Source organism: Stegodyphus dumicola, chromosome 10, assembly GCF_044657685.1.
Source record: "Stegodyphus dumicola isolate Sdum_Otavi_A_Nest chromosome 10, ASM4465768v1".
Lineage (NCBI taxonomy): Eukaryota > Metazoa > Arthropoda > Arachnida > Araneae > Eresidae > Stegodyphus > Stegodyphus dumicola.
Window position 1 is genome coordinate 59,812,213 of NC_140777.1, and position 22,067 is coordinate 59,834,279.

General features: G+C 34.3%; 1 protein-coding gene across 6 annotated transcripts in view; it reads right to left on the minus strand.

The window, feature by feature from the left end:
* The window catches only part of p38b (p38b MAP kinase), an 86,932-nt gene that overhangs the window by 42,700 nt on the left and 22,165 nt on the right, over window positions 1–22,067 (minus strand). For all 6 annotated transcript variants that reach the window (XM_085824977.1, XM_085824975.1, XM_085824972.1 and 3 more), the window contains 3 exons: window positions 19,709–19,767; window positions 16,980–17,091; window positions 7,025–7,054 (listed from right to left, as the gene is read on the minus strand). In XM_085824977.1, coding sequence (XP_085681103.1) covers window positions 7,025–7,054; window positions 16,980–17,091; window positions 19,709–19,767 — 201 coding nt within the window. The remainder of the gene's footprint in view (window positions 1–7,024; window positions 7,055–16,979; window positions 17,092–19,708; window positions 19,768–22,067) is intronic.

A 22,067-nucleotide genomic window follows, 5' to 3' on the forward strand; every position in this document is an offset into this window, starting at 1 on the left:
ATAAACAACACTAAAACAAATGAAAAAAGATGGATATATGACTAAAAGAAAACATTACCCAAGATAGTAAATAGAATAATTACCAACTCATATGGATAAAAGCAAAGGGAATAATGGCAAAACATGATGGTCTTCATGAGTTGGTCATTTTAGGGAGAGAGCTGCTTCCATATGAATTTTATTAAAAAAATGTTTTGCCTCTATAGAATATGTACTTAAATCTGATCTAAATCATAACAATAATGCTGACTCCTTCATGAAATCATTATTCATCTTAATCCATTCAAATTCATATGATTTTGCACAAAATTCTTATGTTGTGATCTCTTTGCGTTTTGAAAACATTTATTTGCTTTTCAGGAATATGATTATTATACAATATTTTTAAAATTTACATCTTGCTCTAACAATATTACATATAAGGGGATTCGAATATGACCGGGACTGCTGCTGTCACAAACCACTACCAATGCACAGTGCTGCATGTCTTCGGGTAAGTACAACCACTCCTCCCCAACTTTATCTCCAATACGTGAATTTACATTTTGAAATTTGGCATATTTATTACAAGTGATAACAATGAAAATGTGGTTTACGCACTTTATTAAAATTATTTGAAAGTATGAATGATGACACTTTTTCCGCTCATGGACAATGAAGAAAAAGGATTTGAAAATAGGTTGCTGTAAACTAAGATCGCATAGTGAATTATTCTTGGAGAAAACTGAAAAAAATTTCACCAAGATAAATTTTTGAATTTCTCACCACAAATTACAAAATTCAATATCTTGGCATAATTTGAGTCTGAATTGAAATATGGAAAAAAACTGGTATGTTATTTCAGATAAAGTCTGACTTTTTGTCAAAATACCTATGTTAGAACAAAGCTATATATAAATCTAATATATATCCCAAGTTGTGCTTTCAAGACATGGAAAACGCAATTTGAATTTCATCAATCAACCCAACAGAATGGGAGATATGGAACTTTTTTCTTTCTTTCTTTTTTTAGTGTACATAAATTTCAAATAATATTTTGTCAGTTTAGTAGAAATATCATTGTACATAAAATCATATAACTAGTGACAATGATTTTAAATATTTTTCAATTATACATTTGAAAACACTATGTCAAGGTTTTTGAATAGAGTTAAAAAGTTAAGGCTAATCAAATATATTTTGCTATATTTGTCCAAAAACAAACTACATGCTGTTTCTATCAGATGAAAACATTTATACATTGACAAAGCTGTAACACTGGATTGCATACTAAATGTTTCACAGCACACCACTGAAAATAGTATTTATTGGAGTATTCTGCAAAACTTGATGTTCTGTGAGATATAATGCATACACAAGAAAAGAAAGAACAAATATACACAACTTTCTTTCTGAAATGTTAAAATATGAATGCTAAAAGTTATATATAACTTCTTAGCCTTTTTATTCTGTTTATATGTTCAACTAATATGAATTTTTATTATTATTTTTTTATTTAATATCCTTCACTTTTTGCAGTCATTGCTCAAAAGTAGTAGATTTTTCTTCATCTTATTAACAGTTTGTTTTAAACTGTTAATAAAAAAAAAAATAAAGGTTAATAAAAAAAGGTCTAGTTATTTGTATAATATTGATTAAGTAAGATTTAAAATTTAAATTTTAAACCATATGCATAAATATAATACCAAATTTATACTTTTATAATTATACCTACCAATTATTTAGTTACACAATACTTACAGAATAGCAGGGAATTCTCCAATGTCCCATTTATATAGTCCAGTTTAATTATATATTGTTATAGTTTTTGTATTTATTTAGTTTAGCTATTTTTAGTAGAATTTGCAAATGTGCAATGCAGCATGAGACTTATTTGAAGAGAAAGCTACACAGGAAAAATTAAACACACATCTAACATTCTAATAAGAGGTATCTCATAATTGTACTCTTTTAATATCCAGAAAAATCGAGAAAATACGAGAATTTTCTCGTGCATTTAAAAAGCTTATTGATGCAAAAAACAAAGTTTAAAGTTATAGAAAGTATTTAGCAGAAATAACTATCACAGTAGAAACACCCTAAGGTTATGTATTATGCAGACATGGATGACAAAAGTTTTAAACTTAACCAATTTATTAACAATATATATAGAAATAAAAATACAATAAATAAATTTGATAAATACCAGAAACTTAAAGTTAAGATTGTAACATAATCATTGCCAAAAATTGCACTTAGTTAACTGTTCATTAATCCCCAAGGGTTTTTCTTTTAAGAATATTACACTATTAATGATACAACAAACATATTACCTGTTCTATGAATACTAGCATTCAAAAACTTGCGAAAAACATATCACTGAACAAAAACTACATGATAAACTTGAATTTCACTTGACTAAATAGGTCTATGCTTTTGGCTAAGAAGGCACCTCAAAAAATTAAACCTTGAATATACTTGTGTTTATATATGCCGCTCACCACAGTTGCTCACGGCAAACCACAACTTGAAAAACATAGCCACTAAACCTTAAAAACACTTGTGTTAAAGATGCCGCCCACAAGCAGTTGCTCACAGGAAACCACAAATTGTAATACATCACCGCTTAACCTTGAAAGTGTTAATGATGCCACCCACAGCAGTTATTTACCGGAAACCACAACTTGAAATAAATCGCCGCTTTGCAGAATCCTGGAAAACAAACATGGCTCAGAACTACGGCACTGAAAAGCCACTTAACACTGGACGACACGCATCACAAGAACGTCTCTGAATGTGAGGGGGAACAGCACCCAAAGAGCAATGGAAACAGGAACACCAGAACGATGCAAGATATTTATACATGAAGTAGACATGACGTCATAGCACAGCAGCCAATCAGCTGTCAGCACGACCCTGTTTTCCAGATGACGTAACCTCGAGTTTCGATTTTGCATATTAATAAGGCTGGAACAGTCCATTCGTAATACAAACAGTGGCAGTGAAATTGAAGTAAAAAAAATTGCTATATCTCTTAAAATAGAAACTAAACCTCATGTAAAAGTTAGAATTATTTCAAGGAGAAGAGATGATGCAAAAGTGGTTACAATAAGCCATATTTGCAACACTTATAAAAACCTGGAGGAAAATATCTCAGTTCCAGTTGTTTACTTGCTGTTAATGACTGTAACGAGTTTGTGGTGAAAAAGGATTAGCTTTCTCTGTTTTGAATTAAGTTCTGTTAAACATCTTAGTAGTTTAAAAAAATAACTATTATGAGATACTGCATAAATATCTGAGGAAATTTAAGCATTTTGTTTTATTTGGTGTGATAATTTCACTTTTCATCGGACTTGTGCATTCAATTTATTACGAACCTGGATGCACGTAACACTTTTTGGAGTCAGGAGTAGGATTTCGAATGCCAATTACAAGAGCGATGGAAGAACAATTAAGGCAATTGATAGCAGCCTATGCCTCATTTAAAGAAAAGATGAAATCTGGTCAAGAAAAGATGGAAGCTGGCCAAGCATCCTTTATACAATTCAAGCAATTAATGACTGCATTTGCTGCATTTCAAGAAAAGATGGAAAGGGCTGTCAACTCTGTTAAAGAGGAAGTGAAAGTGCGATAGGAATCTGCCAAAGAAAAAGTTGAAGCTGTTCAAGTATCTGTTTAAGAGGAATGAAAGCAAGTCAAGAGAAAATGAAAAGAGAAATTACCTGTGCAATAGAAAACAAATCTGAGGCTATGGAACACATAATAGACGCTGTTGAAAATAGAGTTGGACACATTGAAGGAAGAGGTTCTTCTGTGAAAAAACAAATAGAAAGAAGAGTTTCTGCCATCCAAAACAACAAATTGATGACAGGGTTTTGGCAGTTGCGAAAGAAGTTGATATTCTAAAGAAGTTCATAAATATGGCAGGGAGCAGTTTATGATGGTTTTCAAATTTTTACCCATACCTGCTCGTTCATCTCTGAAATTATCCACATATGATGGGAAGACCTCCTGGCAAGTATATAAGACACAATTTTCTATAGTGGTGGAAGCGAATGGATGAGATTCCCAAGCTAAAGCCTGTTATCTCACCGCTTCTCTGAGAGCAGAACATTGTGGATATTTTTCAAACTCTTCTAGAAAACCAGAGACTAGACTTCAAAACTCTGTCCGGCGTGTTGTAGCTGCACTTTAGGGAGAAGTGTTTGACAGACTACAGTAGGCTTCAATTAAAATCCCACTAACAGAAGCCCACGGAAACACTCCATAAACTCACCATAGATGTTGAAAGGCTGTCCCATCTCACCTTTTCAGAGTGCCCAACAGAAACAAGGGAAATCCTACTTTACCGACGGCATCCGAGATTCCGAAATACAGAAAGCTCTGCGAATGACGGATGTCAAAGACGTAAAAAGCGCTCTAGTGTACGCCATGAAATTTGAGGCAGCAAGCAACTTGTAGAGATTGCTACGAGTCAGCGGATCAATTAATGGTTCGTTTAGATGATTTATCCAGACAAGTCAATGCTTTGACACGGAGTAGGAGTGAAAACACACTGGTTTAAGGTATTGAAGATGTGGTGCTGAAGGCCACATACAACAGCATTGCAGGACACCCCAGGGTATGGAAAATAAAACGGATGATTTGACAAGACCAGTCAGTGCTTTGAAACAGAGCAGGAGTGAAAAGAAACCAATCCTTAAATGCTGGTACTGTGATGTTGAAGGCCACATACAAAGGAACTGCAGAATACTCCAGAGCACAGAAAATAGGTTAGGTTATTTAATTACGGCAAAGCATCGAGGGCTATCTGCCTAAAGGGAGGGATGCCTTCGTGGAGGACTTTCGAAGGGAAACTGGCTCGTATGCACGTTACACATGGGGAAATCCACGAAAACACCTATGCAGCCAGCACGTTCGCAGGATTCGAACCTCGGACCGAACTACCAGTGTTCAGCGACTTTACCGCTCGGCCGCTGGTAGGCACACAGAAAAATAAGATAGAGAATTTAAACAGACAATTAAATACCATGAGACAGAAAAGGAGTGACAAAAAAACCAAAATGCTGGGAGCTGAAGGTCATGTATGAAGGAACTGCAGAACAACCCAGGGTACGGAAATTAAGACCATTTCCCTGCAATAACACAGAAAACAAATTAATGATCATATCCTGGAGCGGAGTTTGAAGGATAGTGAAAACCCCCGATTTAAAGCGCTCAAGATTTCTGCAGTGAGTGGTAGCAGTAATGGACTATCCATCAATGGGTATATCGATGGAGTTCCTTGCAATATGATCATTGACACAGGAGCTAATGTTAGCATCATCCAGAAAGATTTAGCTCAACAGTCATTTGGACACTATCCTGTAATACCCTCCAGACTGTGTCTAGTGATAAAATCACCATAGATGGGAAGCTAAATGTTAACATCACGTTTGAAAGTGCTGCCTACTAACTATCACACGGCATATGTGGCAGATATTACATATCCCTGCATACTCAGATTGGACGTTTTAAAGAAATACAATTTCTCCTTTGACCTCAAAAACAACAAACTACTTCCAGTATCAGAGGACATAACTATCCATGCTCAGGAGGGATCATCACCTGGAAATGCAGACATCTACTCTGAAAGACCCTGCTCAGAAAGCTGTCGAAATCATACTAGGGTGGAAGAGAAACACCAGACTACCAGCTATTCCCCATCTCAGATGCTCATTGGTCGTGACCTTCGTCTGCCACGTGATCTTTTGTTTGGCTGCCCTCTAGATGCACCTTCATCGCCTGAGGAATACATGCAAGATCTCCAGGCCCGGTTTGAAGCGATGCACGAGAGCGAGTCAACTTGGCGACAGAGAAGATGAAGACCTGATACGACACAAGAGCTACAGGACATCAATTCAATGAAGGAGACAATGTGTGGTTGTGGAACCCTATTCAACAAAAAGGATTCAGTCCTAAATTACAATCACCTGGGAATGGTTCTTATATAGTCCTTTAAACAGACTGACCGACGTCATGGTTCGAATCCGTAAGTCAGCGAACTCTAAACCTAAACTCATTCATTACGACAGGTTGGCTCATTACAATGGTCATAGTACATAGTGTATGTAATTGCAAATAGTATAAGACCATGGTCCTTTTTGTTTCCAAACTTGTAAAATTTATGCATTTACTTGATTTGTATTTAGTATTTGAATTGTTTTAAGTTACTATGGTAATTACTGTTTATGTTGTTTGTTATTGTAATGTAATGTTTATTACTGCATTTACGCCTTAGTTGTAAGTTTGGCTTCCTGTTCAGGGATTGTACCGCCTGGGACATGCAATTGTTGAAAAGGGGGCAGTATTACGGTTTTTGTATTAATTTAGTTTACCTATTTTTAGTAGAATTTGTAATTAAAATTATTTTACACTCCTGTGCAATGCAGCACAAGACTTATTTGAAGAGTCTATGCCGGAAAAATTAAGTACAGAAGCACGCACATCTAACATTTTAATAATAGACATCTCGTAGTTGTACTCTTTTAATATCCAGAAAAATCACAGAAAATATGAGAAATTTCCCATGCATATAAAAAGCTGGAGGGAAACATCTCAGTTCAGTTATTTACTTACTGCTGTTAATGATTGTAGCGAATTTGCAGTGAAATTGGATTAGTTTTCTCTGTTTTGAATTAAGTTCTGTTGAATGTTTTAGTAGATTAAAAAAATAATTATTGTGAGATATTGCACAAATATCTGAGGAAATTTAAGCATTTTGTTTTATTTGCTGTGATAAAAATAAATTTTTATTCACTTTTCATCGGACTTGTGCATTTAATTTATTATGAACCCGTACGCATGTAACAATATTTTGCAATTAAAAATAATTTTTCAGCATGATTAGTGATATTCTGCATGCAAACGAATTTACTTGTAAAGAAACTCAAATTTGTTAAATTCTCCCAATAGCTAATTTACGAGGGTTAAACACAGCCTTTACAAAGACCACTTTCTATATCAAAGATATGAAAACAATTTGTAAACATAAAAATTTACTTACCCTATGAATGATGCCAGCAGAATGAATATACTACAGGGAAAAAAATAATATTTTAAAAAATTACATAAATATAACACAAAATTCTAAAAATAATTGAAAACTTTGCTGACTGAGCATTATGAAAAGAAAGGGAATTTTATGTTCACAGTTGCCACTTCCAGGCTTGATCCAGCAACTCTGGTTTTTGACACAAATCTTTTGGCTTCGGCTTTATGAAACGAATTTCCTGGTTGAATAAAAGTTTTTTTATGCTTGAATTATTTTGTGATTTGATAAATAATTTTTATCTTTTATGATGACACCAGTGACAGTCTTGTAATATCTTTTGCTTGCCTCTGTTTGGAGCTTAATTCATTTCACCTGTTTACTTCATGTAGTAGCTGCAGTGTTTTTCGGCAAATGTGATTGCTAGCATAAGTAATTAAAGTCCCAAAGTAGCATTAACACATGTCGACATTGATAGCTACAGTTAATAGTGAAATTACTCTGCTAGGAGCCATATACAATAAATAACAAACTATACAGTCTCCCACTAAAATATAGGAAATTCTATGACACGAGTAATGCAGAAACAGCAATAATAATATTGAACAGTACTATCCCAGCCATAGAAGTGCTGAGCACACCCAGTATCATGGCATAAAAATATGACAGAGTCACAAACTTCCCATGATCACGGTTTACTGCTCCCCATCCCAAAACATGGATCCAGAGCTTGCCACAATACAGCAGCTTATTAAAGACAATGAGGAGATTCCCGTCTTAGTGAAGGAGACTTTAATGCAAAAAACCTGCTCTGGGGCTACAACACAACAGACCCAAGAGGTCACAAAGTGTGCAAACTGCTAGACTCAGCAAGTCTCATATTATTAAACAAGAAGAGTGATATTCCCACTTTTGTTAAAGCATGTCGGATCTCCTGGATAGATTTAACCCTGTTTCAAAGTGCAGGTATGATTTCAATACAAAACTGGCAGGAAAACTAACTAAACTAGAAAAACTAACGACATGGAGTGACAATTGCAAATTAAAGTTCAGTATAGAAAAAAAGCAACTTGTAAGGATTATGTTAATTTTATTAACAGTTAAATTTTAAATTAAAGTTCCTTTCCTGTCAAATTCTTAACTTCAACTTACTACTGCCGGCCAGAACGTAGTTTTGGAATCTTTCTGAATACTTAATGAGGAGGAGCGGTATTTAAACCGCGAAGTTACTTACAGAGTCAAGAGAGAATCAGAGTTTCTGATTTACGCGCGTCTGCCTTTTGGCCACTCTCAAAGCTGTTATTACGTTTGGCCGTACTTAGGCCCTTGATAAGCTTTGTAGTCAAATAAAGTTAAGGAGCCAACTCAAATTTTAATCTTGATAGCTTCAGCTATATTTCTTTAGTTAATCTTAGTTTTAGTTTAATTCCTAGTCTCTTAAGTTCAAGCCCACATGTCAGCTTTGATTGTACACTCCAAGACGGAGTTTTGTTAAATCTTATTGGAATAATAAAAGGTTAGTTACCCTTCCATCTTGTTGTTTCTTGTCATACGAACTTAAGCAATTATTCGCTAACTCGTTCTTAAGATTCGTTCCTTTCTAAAGTAACTTACACTAGTGAGAATCTTACAAACTTGTTATGTTTCCTAAAGAGCACAAGATCAAAATGAACCCTCCCTGCATCAAATGGCAAGGAGTCCCCCTCAGGTGACAAGATAAAGTACCTAGGCTTCATATTGGACAAAAAGCTAATGTGGGTCTCCCACTTAGGCAGTGTCCGAGAAAAAAACAATGGCATAGTCAATAAGTTGAATAGAATAGTTGACAGTAAATGTTGCCTGAAATGTAAACCGTTGAAAAGAGTTTTACCTGTGAGCTATTGAGCACATGATACTTTATGGTTGTCCAGTTTGAATGACCAACACTGTCAGAGTTTGCCAGAAACTACAACAAATGCAATGCATTGCTCTACGCTAAATTGCCAAGCCTTACTCAACAACCTCTACAGCCATATTCCAAGCACTTGCACATACTCTCCTTCTAGATATCAAAGCCCTAATAGAGAAAACAAAATATCGTCTGTTCCAATGTACGGAAGATGCCATACACTGGTCATATCTTGATTATGCACCAAAGTATCGAATACAGAAGTCATGAAATGCTACATCCAGTGCACTCAATGGACTAAAACAACACTACAAGGTACTCAAACAGAAATCTAGTCGGAGGATTCCAAAGCAGACAGCAGAGTAAAAGTTACTTTTGTAGTTTAGGAAGATACTGACAGTATGAGTGTTTTGCAAGGATTGAACAAGCGAGGCCAACTAGTCGCCCCCCCCACATCGAAACACTACACTAAGTCCTGGCTACTCTTCGGACAAGCCAGAAAATACAGCTAAATTGGGTAAGAGGCCATATGGCCCTGGAAGGAAATGAGAGAGCTGATACCTTAGTAAAAAATGCCATGACAAAAACAGAAATCGATGAAGAAATCCCAGTTTCAGAAGATGTCTGCAAGTGATTAATCAAAGAGGCCTTTATGGCAGATTGGCAAGAAAGATGGAGAAGAAAACACCAAAAGATTTATATTTAATATTTTTTCAGACACCTCCCTCTCAAGGATAAAATACATTCACATCTTCATCCAAGCATGAGCCAACCATGGTCACTTCCCTTCTTACTTACATGTGTTTCTTGCATCGCAACATCAAATGCGGAAGTGGCACCACAGCTTCCGAAGCAGATGCCCTGCACTGCTTGAGATCTTGTCCAGAGACAAAGGAGCATCATTCTAGATTATTCCCTACTAACATCTTGGATGTCACAACTAAACATCTTTTCATCGACTACTAATGTGTAAAAGCTATCCTAGCTATCATGACACAACTCAACACAGGACACTTCATCAAAGGAGAAAAAGATTTACTGTAACAAGCAAAATCTTGGCCAATGTCACGTAAGTGTGTGTGTGTGTATTGAGAATACGGCAAAGCACACTAGGGCTATCTGCCTAAGGGGAAGGATGCCTTTGTGGAGGACTTTCTAAGGGGAACTGGCTCGTATACACGTTACCAATGTCACGTAAGTCAAAAATTCATGTAATGTATATAGTGTAAATACTGTAACCAAATATTAACAACGAGACTTACTAACCTAGCTCGATTATGTTGTAACTGTAACTTTTTTCTTTTGTAAACTGTATTAAATGAAGGACTTAGTCCAAAAAGAGCAAAAATGATTTAGAATGGTGGCCTACTGCATAAAAGATTACTCATGCAATGACAGGGATGATATCCCGAGCCCCTCCTGTCTTCACTAAGAATGGTGGAATGAAGTGTGTAATAACTATTCCTCTATTAGCTATTACATGCTACCATCATACATATATATATATATATATATATATATATATATATATATAAGCCAAGTGCAATTAAAATTAAGTTAAATTTCTTGCTCACATTAATATGAATACAATTAAGTATAATAATGTAATAACAGTTTTATTTAACAATATATAATAATTAACGATTTAACCTTAAAAATAAATTTTGAGGAATACATATTTTTTTATCATTAAATAATTACCACACTCCCAAATATATGTCACTGCTTTCTATAAGAATAAAGCATTTCTCTCCTTTCAGTGCAATATGGCAGCATTCCTAAACTTTTACAATAAAACATGATGGAGAAAAAGCCACCAAAAGTTTGCCGTAATGAATGGCAATGATCATAAAATGTTTTGAAATTTCATTCTCAAAATTATCCAATATCAAATATGCTACTGATTAATTAAAAAAATATACTGCTAATGAATTAATAATTGATAACACCAAAGAAATTATTTATACATATGCATTGCTATTATATTATGTAATACATTATGCTTTTTTGTATCACTTTATTTCTGTGACTATAATTGGTGCTAACATATTTGCAAATATATATGTAATGCTGACAATGAAAAGTAGGCTATCATGAAACCACGAAAGTTGGCGAAGATTCTGCCAATGTTGCACCAATCATACCTGCAGAATTTTGAGGTACACTTTGCAACTCTTGCAATAAAACATTCATTGATTCAGGTGAATGCAATGCACTAAGCAGGCTCTAGCATTCATTAGCACGATCACAGAATAACACGTTAAACAACTTTCAAGCTGTGAGTTTGCTTAGCATGCTTTGATTTATAATAATATTTGTCACTCTCTCTGCACAATCCCCCAAATAGCCAGTGCTGTAGAAATATTCAACCTGTTTTCTTTTCTTTTCTTTTTTTTCTTTTTTTTTTTAATTCTGTAAAAAAGCTTTTTGTTAATTTCTATTATTTTGTTATGCCCTCTGATTTTACCAGAAGCTCTGTTTAGAATGTTACAAATGCAAACTTCCTGCAGATAACTGTTCTAATCTATTACTACTTTAATGCCCAAATCCAGCTATTCAACTATCAAAGAGATGTTGATTCACTTGACCAGCTATAAATGAGGCAGAGTGCAGGCACAAATATGATTCTATAGTCCTTAAACTCATCCCTCCACCCTCCCAAAATGCAAAGAAAGTATACAGCAATTACAGTTAAATTATACTCACATTAAAAAAAATGCAGCTTCTCGGGAATCAATCAGGGTTACATCAAACAAAAGCATGGATAATTTGAGAGTGTTGCAGCACCATACTTATCTTCATAACTGGTGCTAAACTGCCCTGCTCAATAACAGTTTCAGGATGGGCAGGATAATACATTAAGGGGATGTAGGCAAATGTGGCCAAATTGAATGTAACTTTTATCGGTGGATATAAACTAACTATCAAAAACATATTCTTCATCACACATGATGATGGGTGCAATATGCACCCCAGAATTTTACATAGAGTATTTATTACATTTTAGATAATGGATTAGTTAGTAGCACAACAAAGCAAACGGAGTGACATAGTATCTTGACTGCAGGAGAAATGAAACTAAAAAGTGCGCAATTATCCAATATGAAGGCTCACCAAGACAAGGTTTTGGTTCAGGTTAGAAAGGTTTTAGTTCTTGAAAATGTAAGTTTAGGTTCCGAACTAGTTATGCTATCAGCTTTAAGCAACTCATGCAGGATGGACTGATCAAGAAATAACGCAGTTCAATTATTACGATTTTTAGAATAGAGACAGAGAATTAAGGGGTTACCTGTACTTTAAATTATAACTTTGATTTACATTATTTTTTTATCTTATACATACATATGTATGTATGTAAGCTATAAAATATGGGAATTTGGTAATAGCCCTTTTAATCCATTTTAATTTAGATACATTCCCTTCAAAAATCTGTATTGCGTAACTTAAGTCATTAATTCCATGTGCAATGTGAAAGCTCCCTTCCAGTTGCTATTCAGAATTCAAATGAAAGGATTTTGATCTTATTTATAGGTCCTGCTGAAGTGCATATTCACTTTTTTCTTCTCTTCTTGCCTGACTATTTAATATTTCACTATTTTGTTGTCCATTGTTTCAAAACACTATTATGTGCATACAGAATTATGGGGCGCTTTTCACACCCATAGTGATGTGAAGAAATTGTTCTTTAAGAAAAAAAAAAAAATTATGTGTCTCGTTATCAATAAAGTATCCAATTGTCTGCAAGTTTCTTCTTCTATCACACATCCTATTTGTGTGTCAGCCTTATCTATCACCATCCAGCCACAGCTGCAGAGTAAACTGGTACTTTCTCTGGTCAGTCGTCTCATTAAAAATTTAAATCATCACACACATATATATATATGTATAAGGGGTGAAAATAACTGGAGCAATATCTGAGAGGTGGCAAATGTGGTTATGCATATCACTTTATTCAGAAAACTGCCTTTAAAAAGATTTAAAGGACAAAATACAATAACTATAATCAAGTCTGATAAAGGGAATGCTTATGTTAAAAAGGATCAATCATTTAATACAGTTTTTCATAAATTTATTGAGAAATTCTAATATCGGAAGGGATCTCTCCCATCAAAGATCAATTTGTAGCAAACATTTTTTCTAGAAAGGTATACCTGCCAGATGCTTGGAGATAGAAGATATCTCTTTTGTCATCAGTCAATTTCAAATGCAGCAAAATTTTTCTGAACATATATTTCTTACATTAGTTATTTAAATAAACAAAGGAAAAAACATAAAAACAGAATTTAAAACTTTTTATTAACAATACTTACTTTGAAAACCAAAACAGTATTATACCAGAAAAGAAAACACATTTAATTTAACACTGGTGCATGAATCTATCTGCAAAAAATTTTTTGGCATGTGCTATTGCATCATGACGAAATTCCGACAGATGTTCTTTAGACATGAAATGGGAAAAGACTTTTAAATAACTATGATATTTTTATTTCTTCAATTATAATTTGTTTCTGTTATCCAGCTATATACACCAAAGCTACCAACTTTGAAAATGAAATATGAAAATTCTGAAACTTAAAAAACTTAAGGTTTGCATAATGAATAGTGATGCAACTTCAAAAAGACTGGTCACATTGAAAGTCCACTGAAATTTTACTTAAAATCATGTTCTAATACACAATTCATATTACTAAACAAATTATAACATGATTTTTGAAGTAAAACACATTTACATAAACTTTTATTCATCATTCTAACATTAAATTTTACTTTATGCCTTTTTCTCATGTTTTTGTAATTAAAATTTTACACTGATATAATAGACCTTTTGTGGGGGAGGAGTATTTATTTTTACCAGTTAAACATAATGAAAATAAAATTAGCATTTAATATGCATGTAATAGCATAAGCTTCGTTATGTACAAGTTACAGAACTAAAGCAAAACTAAATACTTATCAAGCATTAGTAAAGTCTTCATAAAATGCTTTTACAAATGTAAGGCTGTTTTAAATTTTGGAAAATGAAAGAATAAATGCAGAAAAAAACTGATTTTTAATTTCACTTAGATATGAGATTACTGTTGGTGGAGAAATAATAGGCAAGTACGCCTCTTAATTCACTTTTGTATTTTTTGTTTATTGTTAATAAATAATTTTTTATTACCCTTGTAACCTTTTTCTTGTGGGGGGGGATACATCCTTGTCTATCGTGTTGTAAAAGTGCTGGCAAAATAAAAAGTGAGCACTGTCTACCAGTACAGCTTAACTGAACAAACATAATGGAAAGAAAATCTTTGACAGAGCAATCTACAAGGGATGATCAAATGAAAAGGTACGAAACGACGTAAAAACGTAGCAGTTAAATATTTGCATATTCTGCCATGGAAGAACGTAGCGAGAAATCTTGGGATGCGATTGGAATCTCTGATTGGGATCGGAGCATGCGTGGGCGCCCGCATACGCAGAAGAGAGCAGAGCTCTTATCAAAAGCGGCGTCCAAATGATGCAGCAGTCCGTATGAGGACAGGATGGCGTTCGCGTTGCAAAATTCAACGACTGAGGAGCAGCGAGATGTTATCCGATTTCTGACAGCGGAAGATGAGAAACCGGCAGCTATTCATTGCCGGATGGTGACAGTTTACGGGGAGAAATGTGTCTCTGACAAGTCTGTCAAAAAATGGAATGCCCGTTTTCGTGCAGGCCGTGAGAGTGTGGGTGATGATCCAAGATCAGGCCAGGCAAACACTGTCATCACGAGTGATCTCGACACGGTGGACGACCTAGTGAGAAGTGATCAGCGTGTCACATTGCGAATGGTGAACGTGGATGTCAGCTATGGAACCGTGTGGTCAATTGTTCACGACAGGTTGCGATATCGGAAGGTGTGTGCCGCTTGCGTTCCGAAGCAGCTCACTTCAGCAAAAGGAACTGCATATGGGGCTAACACTGCAACATTTGTTTCGGTAATCAGGAAGACCCCGCTTTCATGGAGCAGATCGTCACAGATGATGAAACCTGGTGCCATCACTACGAGCCCGGGACAGCATGCAGTGGAAGCATGCGTCATCACCTCCCCCAAAGTTCAAAGTCAGCAGGCAAGGTGTTGCTCACGGTCTTTTTCGACATTCAAGGTCGTCCGCTACTTGTAAAATTCTTGAAGAACAGAAAAACCATTACCTCTGTACTGTGAGACACTTCGACACCTACGCAGGTCCATCAAGAACAAAAAAACGGGGCTGCTCACGGAGGGTGTGGTTCTGCTCCATGATAACGCGTGTCCCCACGTCTCAAGAGTCACACACATGGAACTGGCCAAGTTCAAGTGGGAGACTTTGAACCATCCGCCCTACAGTCCGGACATGTTGCCCTGCGATTTCCATGTGTTTGGTCCACTGAAGAAACACCTGAAAGGGAAGCATCTTCAACTCGAACGACATACTCAAGGACGCTGTGAAGGACTGGGTCTCGTCACAGCCACAGGAATTCTGCGGCTTGTTCATCAGTGGGATCGTTGTGCTCAGGCTTATGGTGTATATTTTTTAAAAAGTCTACATTTGTACCCACCGTGTCGTTTTGTACCTTTTCATTTGATCACCCCTTGTATTAACAGCAGGCATGAAATAGTACTCACTTTGATATTTTCAATATGCCCACAACCTCGCAAAACTAAATTAAACTTAAGGGAAAAGTGAAGGAAAACAATCTTTAACAAAACAGTTCTAGAAACAATACTGCAAGCATGACTAAAATTATTCATTTTTGCCTTCACACTTTTAATATGATCACAAATAGGACTTCAAACTAAAGGACAAAAACTTGAACTAAAAACAGTCTAATTAAGCAGTCCTAGTGACTGAATATTACATACATTAGCAAAATTACATTTACTTTCATATCTTTAGTATGAAGATGGAACATTTTTCTGGAAAATACATTAATCTGCAGGTAACATATTTTAACATTTTTATCATAAGAATGCAAGACAGACATTCTTGTCAACTTTATATGAATAAAAATCATATAATTAAAAAAATTAAGATAAAAGTGAATTTTGCAGAGAAAATTTATACTTATCTGAATATCTATACATATTTTGAAACATTTATCATAGAGAGATAAGGGGAAACACAGGAAGAAATGCAGTTATAATTAGAAAATGGAAAATTATACACATGAAATTAATTTTAACACAATCACAACAGCTTTTTTTTTAGCTAAGAAGTAGTTCGGAAACTATGCTGTAAAATATTTATCATTTTGGAGTTCAAAATCAGGATATTCAAAAGTCATCAGATGAAAAATATAGATTTTTAAAATAAAAGAAAAGAAAAGGGAAAATATTAAATTTTTTTTTTTGCAAATGAATCCTAAAATCATTGTAATGTTGTTAAGTTACCATACTTAGTAATATGTAACAAAAGTATTTGTATTCCAAAAATGAAAGAACTTGATTTTGATTTAATAAAGAAGATAAATTTCAGAGGTAACTCAGATGAATGCAGATATGCTGACAAGGTGCACTTTTTTGGCAGCTTAATAAAAAAACTCAAATTGCATTATAAATTAATTAGCACATAAAATTTCAAAACTAGAATTTATTTCACAAATACTACAAATAATTAGTAAAAATTGGCCTATACGGTAAAACAAAAGTTAGAGACACCATGCTATCAACAGGTGTTCTCTCTATTCATTAACCAAAGAACTTGCACCAAAAGAAATTATTACGCAAAGCATCACTTAATTTCAGAACTACTTTTGCACAATCATGGTCTTCAAGAAACAAGGCTATCAAACTCTCTTACTATTTCACCACAAAGTGTGCAAAGAAACCTACCCCATACTAGAATTTGCTCCTAACGAATGGGATCGATTTCTTCAGACACTTCATGGCGATGTCAAAAAAGAATTGGATAGTCTTCCTTCTCAAAGGTCACGGTCCAAACTACAGTACCACTCCTACTAGAGGCACATTATCCATCTGTTCCAGTATCAAAACCTTGGCATGCATTAAATTTTAATTATAGTATGCTGGTACATTTAGCATTAAAAAAATAAAAATATAACACACAATAATAAACATACCTTCAAACCCCGTAAAATCTGGTAAACAAGGAACTGAACATGGTCATTACTCAAGCGCTGAGTTTTGATGATATTATTTAAATCAGCTCCCATTAAGTGAGTAACTAAATATCTACAGAATGGAAAATGCAAATAAATGATTATATAAAACATTTAATCAGTACTTACATATTTTATGAATGCATGTAATAAATAATTTTATGCAATTACAAATCATTATTGTTTTCCTTCTGTAGAAAACTGACACTGGGCCAGATTGGTTTTACTAATATGCAAGTACCATTTAATCTAAAATAATAAGTAAAAATGGGTATTTAGCTAGCCTAGGTTACATTTTAATGCTGATAATTTTTCAGTGTCTAAACATTTTCAATGACATTTCAGCGGCCCTTTCCTATTTATTTTCCGTTAGAGATTCTGGTTCAGTCTACAGAAAATTCTATACGTTATACTCATTTGTCATAATTAATTAAATGCCCAGATGCTTAAGTGAAAAAAAGAAGTGAGCAAAATAGAAAATGCAACTGATTGTCATCTCAAATGTTCTTTTTACAGACAAACTAGATATGAGAAACCGATAAGTATGGCTAAAATGCCACTGCAGATGTTTTGTCACCAAAAAAGTCACAGTAATAATAATAATCAAAACCCCAAAAATGTGAACTTGCATAAATGATAAGTAACAGGAAATGAATTTTATCATCTATTACAGATAGACAGTCTGTCAGTCATCTATTAGAGCTATTAAAATGCACATTAAACAAACTTGAGATTTTACTACAGATAAATACTTCTATAATGAGTTTTAAGGCATAAAAGATTTGGTTTGCTATATTCAATAGCATAAGAAAAATTAATTATCTAAAAAAATGTAAAAATTGACAAATGAATTACAAATGAATTGATTTAGCATTGTCACATTAGCATTCAGTATCAACATACATTAATAATCTTACATTATTAATTACTTAGCATTGAAATTGAAGTTCAGACTCTTTCCTCAAAGCATTTATCTTTATCTAAAACATTGTACGATTTTATGAAAATTAACCAGTTATTATGATTTGAAACTTTATTGTAACTTCTTTTCATAGTCCTCATCAGAATGCAAATTAGTTGTTGAAAATTTAAGATGAAGTTTTGAATGTTTCAGACTTTCTGGCAGCCTCACATTGCAGTTATGTACTATCGACAGCTCTGTCGAAGTTTATTCTGACTTTACGATCTTTTTAGGTGATATTTAAATATGTGTCACTATGATAAGCCAGCTAAGTAATTTATTTTTTGTATAGTCTCTATATCACTTAAATTTAACTTCAGATTATGTTGTTTTAAATACCAACAAGCAGTGAAGTTATATTTTATAGCACAAGTGATACCTTCTGTTAATTTAATGAATTCAATTAAAAGTAATTAAAATAATTCAAATTAATTTTATCTTTTCTAAGACTTTGCCATTATAATTCTAACTAAAGCAAAAACTTGCTTTTTGGTCTAGTAGAGTCCCAAGGACATTAAGCTTCCATACAAACAGTACCCTAGAAAATATTTTTAATTTCTAAAACATACAGTTAATGAAAAAATAATCATTTTCATCACAAAATACATTTGTCAAAGATACACTTATTGAGTATTCTGGTTTTCCAAGAATTGAATGTTACACCTGCTACAAATAGCTTTTGTTTAGAACACAGGAAAATGTTGGGGGGGGAGGGGGAAGAACAGTATTGCAAATATGTTTTCCCTTATTCTAAAAGCCCAAATATAGAGGATTTTGAATGCTAAAAATTTTTCTGTTAAAACTTGAGGAAAAATTATACCCCCCCCCCCCACAAAAATTGCAGTTGAAGATACCAGTAAGTTTATTACACTCAATTTTCACTTTTGCGATTTGCTATAACTGCATAAATAATATTCTAAACATAATTGGGCAGGATTTGACTGTATTCAGACTGACATCAGGATTTGACTCTATTTATAAAATACCGCAATATAAGAAATACAGTTCTTACATATTATCGCAACCACAGGTTGTCAAATTTTCAGAATGTGCTAAACTATAGCAACCATGCGCATACACATTCTTTAGCCAACCATGTTTATAACAATTCTTAAGTCAAGCAATGCCGCCATTTTTTGCATGTATATTTTTCATTGTATTACAAATTCCAACATTTGTTATAGACAAATCGTAATATTTTTTTGCCTTTAACTCGATCTTAAAATATCACTTGTGGAAATAACTAGCAATGGAAACAATTGCAATACGCATGAAGGAATATGATATTTTGCCCCAAAATCGCTAGAGGGAATGATGATGGAATGAGTTTGGTAGTTAACCAGTACACAATGCCACATTTGTGGAATTCTCTAATATTTTTCAAGCAGAAAACAGATAACTGTGTACATGGGCAGAACCACACTAAAAAGACAGAGAAGGATTTCACAAAAAATGCATTTTATTTTATGCATTGTATAATACTTATTTAATAATTAAAATTTACATTTTAAAATGTTTATTTTCCTTTGATATGCTGAAAATGCTTGCTGACTTACGATAACTATCGATAGTTTGGGAATATCTTTAAATAAGTCACGAACTTGTACCCGATAAGTCTTTTTACCTTTTCATTTGTAAATACTGATGAAATGCACCAGTCGCATTAGTACACAAGTATCAGAAATGGTTGTGACAATATATGGATATACAAACAGAGACAAATACTCACACATCTTGAAAATCGTCTAATGTAGTAGAAGGGGTAAACACATCTAAAAGGCCTATGACCTATAATAATTGAAAAATAAATTAACAAATTTCTTTAATAAAAATTTCTTATCATACAATAGAAAGGAAAAGTAACTTTCTACGACATTCCAAATATAAAAATATACTTTTTTGGCATCCTCAAACAAAAAGAATCTTTCCCTAAGGGCTTCAATAAGCTAAGGGTGGAAACAACTGGCTGGTTTTTATTACCCAGACCAGCTGGTTAAACCAGGTTATTTACCCATGTCAGATGGTTTAAGAACGGATTTTTTCATTTAAAATAAATACATTTATTTATTTTTAAATAGTGCAAACCAAAAATGGAAATAGCCTGGAACTGGTCCAGTTAAAATCTGACAGCCCTCTGACTTTTAATTCTTCTTCTACCACAGAGCAGCAGTATTTTTTTTTTTTTTTCCTTCAAGGCAGCTTAAAGCAAACTTCACATATCCCAACAGTTTAATAATTTTCCTAAATATATCCCAAAATTTGGAAACTACTTTCATTCTTGTTAAATTTTTTTAGATTTGATGCCAAAACTTCAAAACTGTTTCCATTTTAGGACAACACATGCCAACCAATTTTCTATCAGATACATGTGGTGAAATTGCTAGTTGGTGATCATTAAACGAAATATAGTATTAAGTCTCAAAATTCAGAATCATAAGGACTTCAGCAATTCTAGATATTTCTAGATTGAAGATCATCAAATTAAGCCTATCAAGATGACATGTGCGCTTGACAACTTGTGGCTTCACTTACTTGTTTAGGTCAGAGAGAAAAATGCTAATCCTCATTACAACTACTAAAGAGTGGTAAGTGTGATCCTAGATCAATACATCAATATATCAATCACTGTATTGTCATTGGATATGATGCCACTTACCTATCAGCAGCTGTTTGAATGTGACATGCAGGAATGTCAGTCAGAAAAAAATTCCAAATCCTTTCGTTGAGAAAACAGTACTTTAATCAATATTCCCGTTCCTAGAATCTGTATGTAGAGAGGAGGTCAATTTTTATATATTGTTACAAAAGAAAATAAGATAGCTTCCATATAAAGCAGTTTTAGGGCTGCCATAAAATGGTAAAGAAGGGCAGGGTTGCCACATTTGGCGAGAAATCGCCCATTTGACGACAAAATTGGCTATATACCATGGACGGTTGGAGAACCTTCTGGAACGAATTCTTACCGGTTTAGCCCAGGATGTTCCCGAACACAAGCCAAAAGCTACATAAGCCCTGCTGGTCCGCAGTCAGTCAGTGAGTGCGTCTCAGAGAGCGTGCCTCGTCTAGCGAGCCGTGTGGAGTCGATCGTGTTGACAGCCGGGCAATGTGTGCCAAGTGGGTTGTCAAGTGCACCGAAGGAGTCTCTTAGTGTATTGTGGTTAGTGCATCGTCGAGAGAGCGTGTTGAGCTCCGGGAACGACTGAACCAAAAAGTCGGAAGCTGTGCTCGTGTGTTGTCGAGTGCATCGCGAGTTGTAGCGTGGAGATTCTTGAGAGTATGTGGAGTTCCGAGAACGACCAAGCAGAGTTAGGAGCTGTACTCCTGAAAGCAGAGTCGGATGCTTTGCAGGAAGCTGTCTCCCCGTGATAGCCTGATAACCTGAAGGCTGTGTCGCTGATCGTGTCAGCGTGTTTATAGTAATTCATCGACGACTGTAAAACGTGTTTTGGAGCTGTCCTAACAATATTGTCTAAATAAAGTGTGTTTCGATACTTCATCAAGTGTCGTCGTTATACACTCCAAATCTACGAACCCCGTACGAATGTGAAGGAAGAAAAAAAACAACCAACAATTGGTGTCAGAAGAAAAAGAAAACGTAACAATATTATTACTATTTTTGACTGGTGGTTCAGAGGTCCAAATATTAGATCACCCAGAGAATAGGACTTTGTAGTGTGTGTTCCGATTTTTTATAAAATTGCTCGTCATCAAAGCAAAGACTGTCAATAAAATGTATGTCATTTTCCCATTAATTTTTCATATGTTTAACACCATATTTGCTGAATTTGGGCTTATTTCTGCCACTGAATCACACTGTTTGGCAAAAGTTTCTGGATTGATAGGATAATGCATATGTACCATAAAATGTAACAGTAATTGATAAGCACTGCATTAAAAAAGGAATCAAATAAGACAATATACCAGACATAAAATTAAAAATGACATTTGGCATATTAGAGAACATTTCTCATTTGGAATGCAAATGATGCCACATTAAGTCAATTAAATAAGCATCTAAATGTTAATGGGCAGTGTGTCTTTGGCATTTATTGAACCATACTTCACTGCCTCATAAACACTCAACAGAC